Source organism: Alligator sinensis, unplaced genomic scaffold, assembly GCF_000455745.1.
Source record: "Alligator sinensis unplaced genomic scaffold, ASM45574v1 scaffold1887_1, whole genome shotgun sequence".
NCBI classification, from domain to species: domain Eukaryota; kingdom Metazoa; phylum Chordata; order Crocodylia; family Alligatoridae; genus Alligator; species Alligator sinensis.
In genome coordinates this window covers 5,635-14,035 of record NW_005844071.1, presented here as the reverse complement: position 1 = coordinate 14,035, position 8,401 = coordinate 5,635, and the positions used below count along the sequence as shown (strand labels likewise).

Below are 8,401 nucleotides of genomic sequence, written 5' to 3'. Positions count from 1 at the left end.
TGGTGCTAATCCAAGCCTGATGAGTGAGGGAAGCTCTTCCCATACTCTGAGCACTGATGTGGCTTCTCTCCTGTGTTGATATGCTGGTGCCAAGCCGCATGTGAGGACAGACAGAAGCTCTTCCCACACTCTGGGCACTGATATGGCTTCTCCCCTATGTGGATACGCCGGTGCTGAGCCAGGGTGGAGGCCTGAGTGAAGCTCTTCCCACACTCTGAGCAATGATGTGGCTTCTCCCCTGTGTGGATACGCCGGTGCTGAGCCAGGCTGGAGGACTGAGCGAAGCTCTTCCCACACTCTGAGCACTGATGTGGCTTCTCCCCTGTGTGGATACACTGGCGCATAGCCAGCTGGGAGAGGTAAGTGAAGCTCTCCCCACAATCTGAGCACTGATGTAGCTTCCTCTCTGTGTGGATACGATCGTGCTAATCCAAGCCTGATGAGTGAGGGAAGCTCTTCCATTACTCTGAGCACTGATGTGGCTTCTCTCCTGTGTTGATATGCTGGTGCCAAGCCGCATGTGAGGACAGACAGAAGCTCTTCCCACACTCTGGGCACTGATATGGCTTCTCCCGTGTTGATACGCTGGTGCCGAGCCAGGCTGGAGAAGTAAGTGAAGATCTTCCCACACTCTGAGCACTGGTGTGGCTTCTCCCTTGTGTGTACTAACCAGTGCCTTGCCAGGTCGGAGAGCTGCCTGAATCTCTCCCCACACTTGGTGCAGTGGAGCCACACACACTCATGCTGGGACAGGTCTTGCAAGCAGCTGAAATTCTTCCAGCACTCAGTGCAGTGGTGTGTCTTCCTCCCTAGGGGGATGCACTGGTCCTGGAAGCAAGGAGAAAAAAGGGGTGGAGGTCTTTCCACTCTTGCCACAGCTGTGCCTGACACTTCCCCCTCTGCACATGTAGGTGCTTCACCAGGTCTGTGGGGCGCACAAAGCTCTTCCCCCATTAGGTGAAGCAATGGGGTAGCTCTCCACAATGGGTCTGGCAGTTAGCAACCAGGGCAGAGGCAGGTGAAGCTCTTCCCAAACGTGGTGCATACATGGGACTTCTCCCCAGTCTACCTTATCTTGTGAGGAGCCAGCAGTGATGGGCACTGAAACGTTTTCCTGACCTTCAGGTAGGGCTGAGCTCTGCCCGTGCTTGGAAGTGAGCTGCTGCTTCCCTCTGAAGCCCTCCCCACTGCCTTTGCTTGCATGCAGTGCATCTTTCCAGTGGCTCTTAAGGTCTTTCAGCTCCACCAATTCTTGCCTGCACCCAGGGCTCTATCTAGGTTCTGCCCCTTCTCCACCCTGATGCCCAACTTGAGATCGTACCTGACTCATGGCTACATTCTCCTTCTGCTTTTGGAACCTCCCTTGACTCTCGTGCCATGGCTCCTTCTCAGGTCCCAGGGAGTCCATCTCACCCAAACTCCCTGGGGAAGTCTGTGCTGGCTCCAGGTCTGCAGACCCTTCCACAGGAGGCTGCTCCTCAGCTCTGCTCAGCAGGCAGGCATCTCCTGCATGGGGAAGAGAAACTCCAGATTAGTTTCTACCCTGCTGGCAAAGGGCAAACATTTCTATTCCATCTACTGGGATGGGCCTCAGAGCAGGCCTGGACCTTGGCATTGTGTTCCCTCAAGAAAACAAGGTCTTCCTGCCAAAACCCCAAGTGCTGGAGGCAAGGGTGGGGCAGGTCCCTGTGCTGGGCTAATGTTCCCTACTCAGTCCAGTTCAGACCGAGACTCTCAGGGTATCTGCCCCAGCTGTCCATATCATCACCTCAGGCCCTGCTGGGACAAGCACACGTGGGACACAGGCATTAGGGCAGTGCCTGAATAGCCTCATGCTCTATGGGGCTGAGGATGAGGGGAGGACATAGAGATGTGTTGCTCTCTTCTGAGAGGAGCAAGGCTGGGCTTCCTGCTTGCTTCCAGGGAAAAGGTCTTTTACAGGGAATGCACCCATGGAGCTTTCCTCTGCTCACCGGTCCCAGATGGCATCCATGTCACAGGGTCTTCAAAGGGACTAAGGCCTTGGCATGAACTTGAACCAGGACTCTGTGCTGAGTCTCAGGCTTCATGACACTGAAGGCCACGGAGAGGAAACAGCAAAGGGTGTTACCTGTCAGCCCTGTGTTCCTGAGGGAGCCCTGGCACCCAGCTTGATGAGTTTACAAAGGACTTTTTCCATCATCCCCCTCTCCCCTAACACACACACACACACACCCCCCTAACCAGAAGAAAAGTGTAATAGGCATCTCAGGCCATACATTCCCTGGTCCCACTATGGGAGGCCTACCTAAACTTGATTGACTAAAACTCGGTTGCCGGCTTAGGGAATGCTGAGGCAAGAGACCGAGTCAGAGGGAGTATGGGCAACATTTGAACAATGGTTCAGGGTTCATCACAGCGTCCAGCCCATTGGAGCCCTGACCATACATGCTGCCATACTTTTCCCGGGATGACTGGTGGACGTCCTCCCCACAAAGTTTATGAACACTCCAAGTAATCAATCCCCTTCAGTCTGTTAAAAAGACTTAAAGTCATGCTAAGCAGAGGCTTATTCACAGCAGGTAAAATGCACAACACCAATGCTGACTTCACAGTGCAAGCAAAGCTAGGCCATCTGAGAGGCCCTTCTAGTAAATCTTCTATATTCATAATAACTTCAAGCTGTCTCCTAGTTGGCTGGTTACTTCTTAAAACTTTATGTATTTCCAGGTTTTTAATCAGTTTCTTCAGATGTTCCAAACCAGATAACCCCTTGTCACTGAAAAAGGCAATTCATTTAAATTGAAACTGTTTATACTACAGGATTTTCCCTGTCAGTAACAGCTTGGGACCCTCTTGATTTACACAATTAAAGGAATACATTGAAGAGGCTGGACTAAGGGTATAAGAAAGCTGTAAAGCAGAAAACAGTGTGCTTCAAGAAAGAGAAATCTCTCTGACACCATCCGCTGCTGTTCTCGAGAAACGGGAGAGAAAGATTGTCTCTTTCCTTCACCTGTTTAACCTTCAACGATCGTGCTGGGAACTTTAGCTCTCAACAAAACACCCGAATGCCTTGGAGTGCTGAGATCCCAGCTCTCACTTTCTTTTTCTCTCTCTCTTTCTTTTTCTCTCTAGTCATAGCTTTCTGAACCTGAATTTTTTAGTTAAGCTTGAGCTAGGTTTCCCCAGATACACAATTAAACCAGGGTAATATTGTAATTATTTTTGTGTTTTCCCTTGCATATTGATTACTACTAGTACCATCATAAGTTTCATATACTTGGCAATAAATAACTTGTATAGTCTAACAGGTGGTAACCACATGTATTTTTCCTTCTCTATTTCTGCTTCCCCACTTGCTCTGCAGCAACGCTTCTTTTACCTAAGCCAGAGATCCCTGTAAAGCCCCCAAATACTGTGGGGCCTGTTCATCAAGAGGCTACCACTACTAGGACAGTTAGGGCAAAAGACTGGGACATGCTGAGTTTGAGACAAAGGGGATCAGCCTATATAGGCTGACCAAGTTTAGTTCAGACGTGCCCTGATGAACTGGATGCTGGCCCACGAGGGTGTCAGGTGCACACCCAGCCGGATTCAGAGGTATTCTGTTCACCTGTGTGCTTGTGTCTGACTGCAGTTCATTGTTACCTTAATGAACTGATTCCTGGCATGTGAGGGTGTCAGCCTGTACATGCTGATCAACCCAGTCAGGTCAAGTGTGTCATGTTAATCTATGTGTGTATGTGTATACATTTAACTGATTGGGTGGCTGGAGTAAACCCAGCCCCATTGAAACCAAGTCCTGCAAGATAGCTCCATAGCGGGTGAGGACTTGCAGAAGGGAGAGATACAGCTCCACACAGAAACACAAGTAACACAAACAGCACACTGATAGAATTACAAGGACCCTAGAGACATACCCAACCCCAAAGTGATGGGCAAATCTGATAACAGGGGACAATTCTAGTGCAAACCACGGGGGATTCACTTTCTGCCACAACCTGAAATCTTTTGAATCCCACCACTGCCATGGAGCCACTTAATGCAGCCTGAGATCAGTTTGAAACTCTTCCTGGGTTTCAGGTCAACCTGACCAGAAGCAGCCAGGGACAGCCTCAGCTGCTTTCTTGTCCCACAGGAATGGCTACACACAAGCTGTGTATACCATGCTGATTTCAATGGGAGACTACAAATCCCATAATGCCCTGGGAGAGGGTGGCTACTTTGGGCTGCAGCATTAACTCTCACATAGCTGAGTGAAGATGGCAACTTAAGCTCGTGGTAGCCCACGGAAACTGGATCTGGGCTGAAAATCAAGACAACAAACCTGATTGTCCCTCAACATCTGTCATTAGAAGGATAAGGGATCAGTTGCTTGTTTCTACACTGTTCAGTTTCAGAGAGTGGGAACAACACTTGCCTCGACACATTACAGCAAGGGTGGGCAAAATACGGCCTGTCTAGCCTACAGGACATTCCTTGGTCCAACCTGGCCAACGTGCTGCCTAGCTGTGGCACATCCTGCTCCCGCTGGGCATAAAGTGGGGCTGGGATGGATCCACAGCCTTTCTAGGCAGTCTGGGTGGCTGCAGCTTTCTGGCTGTCTCTAGCCAAGTGGCAGCAGCTGGTACTAGTGTGCGCAAACATGACCCCATGCGCACCCTGCCAGCTCCAGCCTGGCTTGCCCGGGCCGAGCAGTGGCAGCATGGGAGAGAAACTGCAGCTCAGCACGGGGCAAAAGCAGCCCCACCTGATACCAGTGCTTCCAGGTATAGTTGTCTGGAGCCTGCGCTGGGTGGCCCTGAGTTTCTACCATCACCGCCGTCTCTGAGCTGCCCAGCAGGGCAGCAGTGGCAACACAGACCAGATGCAGGGCAGCCCCACGCGGGCTCCAGGTGGATGCACGACCAAGTGCCAAGAGGGGGAAGGAGCACGGAGAGGCCACTTTTACTCCACACTGAGCAGCAGCTTCTCTCCTGTGCCACTGCTGCTAAGCCAGGGCCCCAGCACGGCTTGCAGGCTCGCCCCTCCAGGCCGAACAGCAGCAGCTGCATCAGAAAAAATAATGCTGCTTGTTGTGGGGGAAAAATCAGCTGCTCCCGCTCACCTCCGCTGGGCAGTTTTTGGTGTGGTCTCTGTCTCTGGGCTGGCCTGTGCGGCAGCAGTGACAGTGCAGACCAGTCGCAGGGCAGCCCAGAGGCAGCAGTGCGCAAGCCACTGGGGAGCTTGGTTAGTCGCAGATAGCCACACTAGAAATTGCCCGGCAGCAGCAGCAAGGGGGAGGGTCCGTTTTTTCCCAACAACCAGCAACAGTTTCTGCCCAGCTGCTACCGGTGCTGCTCACACTGGAAGGGCGAGCCCAGAGCTAGCACAGGGCACATGGGGTCAGGGCTGCAAGCACTGGTCCCTAGTGCTACCATGAGGCTGGGGGCACCAGGCAGAAGGAGCTGCCCTACCCATGCTGCATGCCCAGGGGTGATTGAATGTGTCAAGCCTGAGTGGAGCTGGCGCAGGCCATGCTGGGGCTATGAGATGTTGGCAGTGGTGGAGCAGCGTCACAGGGCATGCAGACTCTGGGCTGTTGCAGGGTGGGGACACGGGCTGACTGGCTCAGTTGGGCTCATGCAGGAGCTCCCATGCACACCCCACATACCCTCAAACCCTGCCACACAAACCCCATAACCATACCAACCACCAATCATACACCCCACAAAGCCCACACCTACCCACACTCTCCCCTACACCCCCTAACACTCACACCTACAAGCCTCGGGGGGAAGCCCCATCCACTGCTACACACACACACACACACACACACAGCCCCCAACAAACCCCAAGCTCACCCACACATCCCCACAAACCACCCATACCCACTCACACACATCCACACATACCCCCACACCCTCCCCCACATCCCATATAGACACATTCACACACACAACATACCCTCACACCCATACTCCTCAGCAGTGCACCAATAAGAGATTTTGGGGGCTCCTGACACTGCGTACACCCTGACATGGTGTAGGGGGGCACATAGCTTTACTGACAGCGAAGTCGGGTGGGGGGGACAGCCACAACTCACCTGGAAGGAGGTCCTCTGATCTTGAGATTTCCCCAGTGTCTTCATCATCACAGACCCAGAACATCACAGACCCAGAGCTCCAACTGTCCTCGCTGGATGCTGCTGATTAAGTCAGGTGTGGGACCTTGATATCCTGTTTGGGCAGTGGTTAAAGAGCATTTGCGACTGGGTACAGGATGCAGAATCCAGCCGGGATTTGGGCAATGGATCCAATGAACTCAAGGTGTCTACTAGGGTCTTGATGGACAAGGGAGGATGGACGTTTAAGATGAAAGAGAAGGCACTGCAGGGAGAAGCCTTCAAGAGATAACAGTCCTTGTTGCCCGGGGGATGAAGAATGCTCACAGGAAAACAAAGCACCAATTACTCCCGATTTAGAAAGGGCATTAAACTGACAGAGTCACCAGGGACAGGTAAGGAGATGCATGAGAGGAACAGGAGGGACACCAGTTCACCAACACTTAGCGCCAACCTAGTGAGGGGAGGGGCTGGACATGTTTAAGTCAGCAGGCCCAGAGGATCTTCCTTCAAGGGTGCTGAAGGAATTGGCCTATCTCACAGCTGAACTGCTGGCACAACTGTCTGGGCACTTGTGGTGCTCACAATAGGTCCCAGAGGACTGCAAAAGGGCCAATATGGTCCCTATTTTCAAGACTGGGAGGAAGAAAGATCTGGGTAACTACAGGCTGGTTACTCTCACCTCTATCCTTGGGAAAAACTGTGAAAAAATTATTAAGAATCACATTTTTGAGAACCCAGCAGAAAAAATAATGCTGAACGGTAACCAGCACGGATTCATAGCAGGTGGATCCTGCCTGACTGACCCTGTTTCTTTTTACAACTATGTCACAAAATGATTAGACGCAGCAGTTGAGGTAGATATCATTTACGTGGATTTTAAAAAGGCCTTCAACTACGGTGTCTCATCCCATTCTCATACGTAAACCAAGCAGCTGTGACATAGACAATTACATGGTCAGGTGGGTGGCAAATTGGCTTGTGGGACGCACCCAGAGATCGGTGGGGGACGGGTCGGTATTGACCTGGAAAGGTGTGGGCAGTGCAGTCCCCCAAGGTTCAGTCCTTGGGCCAGTGCTGTTCAATATCTTCATCAGTGACTTGGATGAGGGCGTGGAGAGCACTCTCTCCAGATTCATGGCCGACACAAAAGTACGGGGCAAAGTAAACACACTGCTGGGCAGGGAACAGATTCAGGGGGACATGGACAGGTTGGAAATTTGGGCAGAACAGAGTAGGATGCAGGTTAACAAAGATAAAAGCATATTACTGCACCTAGGGAGAAGGAATCTCCAACAGGCTTGCAGAGTGGGAGATGACTTTGTAACTAGCACAGCAGTGGAAAGGGATCTCGGAGTCATAGTTGACTCCAAGGTGAACTTGACTTCTCAGTGTGACGAAGCGATCAATTAAGCTAACTGCACTATATCACACAGTGGCATGTGCACCATGAACAGATCTAGAGAGATGATACTTCCCCTCTATGCAGCACTGGTCAGGCTGCAGTTGGAGTACTGTACTTCACGGGTCCAAAGCCTGCATAAGAGAAGTCGGAGATGGGATTTGGTGGCCATCTACAAATTTGTCAGGGGGGTGGTGGGGGGAGCAGCAAGGAATAGCAGATACTCTGTTTACCAAGGCCACCCTTGGAGTAACTAGAAACAGCAGCCACAATTTGATGGAGAGCAGAGTTAAATTAGACGTCAGGAAGAACTTTTTACGGTAAGGGTGGCCAGAATCTGGAATGGGCTCCAAGGGAGCTGGGGGTCTCCCCTGGGAAGTCTTTAAAAGGAAAATGAACAAGCACCTGGCTGGGATCATCTGACCCCGGTGCTCTTTCCTGCCCAGGGCAGGGGGTCAGACTAGATGATTTCCTGAGATCTCTTCCAACCCTAACCTCTGTGAAATCTGATGTACTGGGGAGCAAAAACAAAGCTTTCACTGTTTTCAAGGTACCAAAAAGATGAGGTATTGGACACACATATGGTTGGATAACATTCATCTTATCAGTGAAATTCCAGGAAAAGTGAAAATCAGCTTAGTGAAGGGACTTACAGCAGCGAAAAGCATACTTGATAAGGGACTGACACTGAGACTTTTTCTGGGAGAGAGAGTAATTCATCATCACCAGGGACAGGAAAGGATGATTTCATAATAAGTGTAGCTGCAACTCAGCAATCATGCCATCGATTGGGAAGATCATCCCAGGAGGGGTGAGGAGGGCACAGGCTGGCAAGTACTGCAGGGTTGAACACCAAGTTCCTGGGAGTCGTGGATATGGACAAAAGAAGGCCGAAAGAGACATTTCACAGCATG

General features: G+C 51.4%; 1 protein-coding gene across 1 annotated transcript; it reads right to left on the bottom strand.

Annotated features, from left to right (window-relative positions):
* Positions 1 to 549: 549 nt before the first annotated feature.
* On the bottom strand, positions 550 to 6,120 carry LOC112549034 (zinc finger protein 594-like; the record flags this gene model as incomplete). Its single annotated transcript, XM_025195840.1, has 3 exons — positions 6,068 to 6,120; positions 1,322 to 1,506; positions 550 to 828 (listed from the first exon to the last, which is right to left on the bottom strand). Coding segments are annotated over exons 2-3 (366 nt in total), but the record flags the coding sequence as incomplete, so codon positions are not given.
* Between the last annotated feature and the right edge of the window lie 2,281 nt (positions 6,121 to 8,401).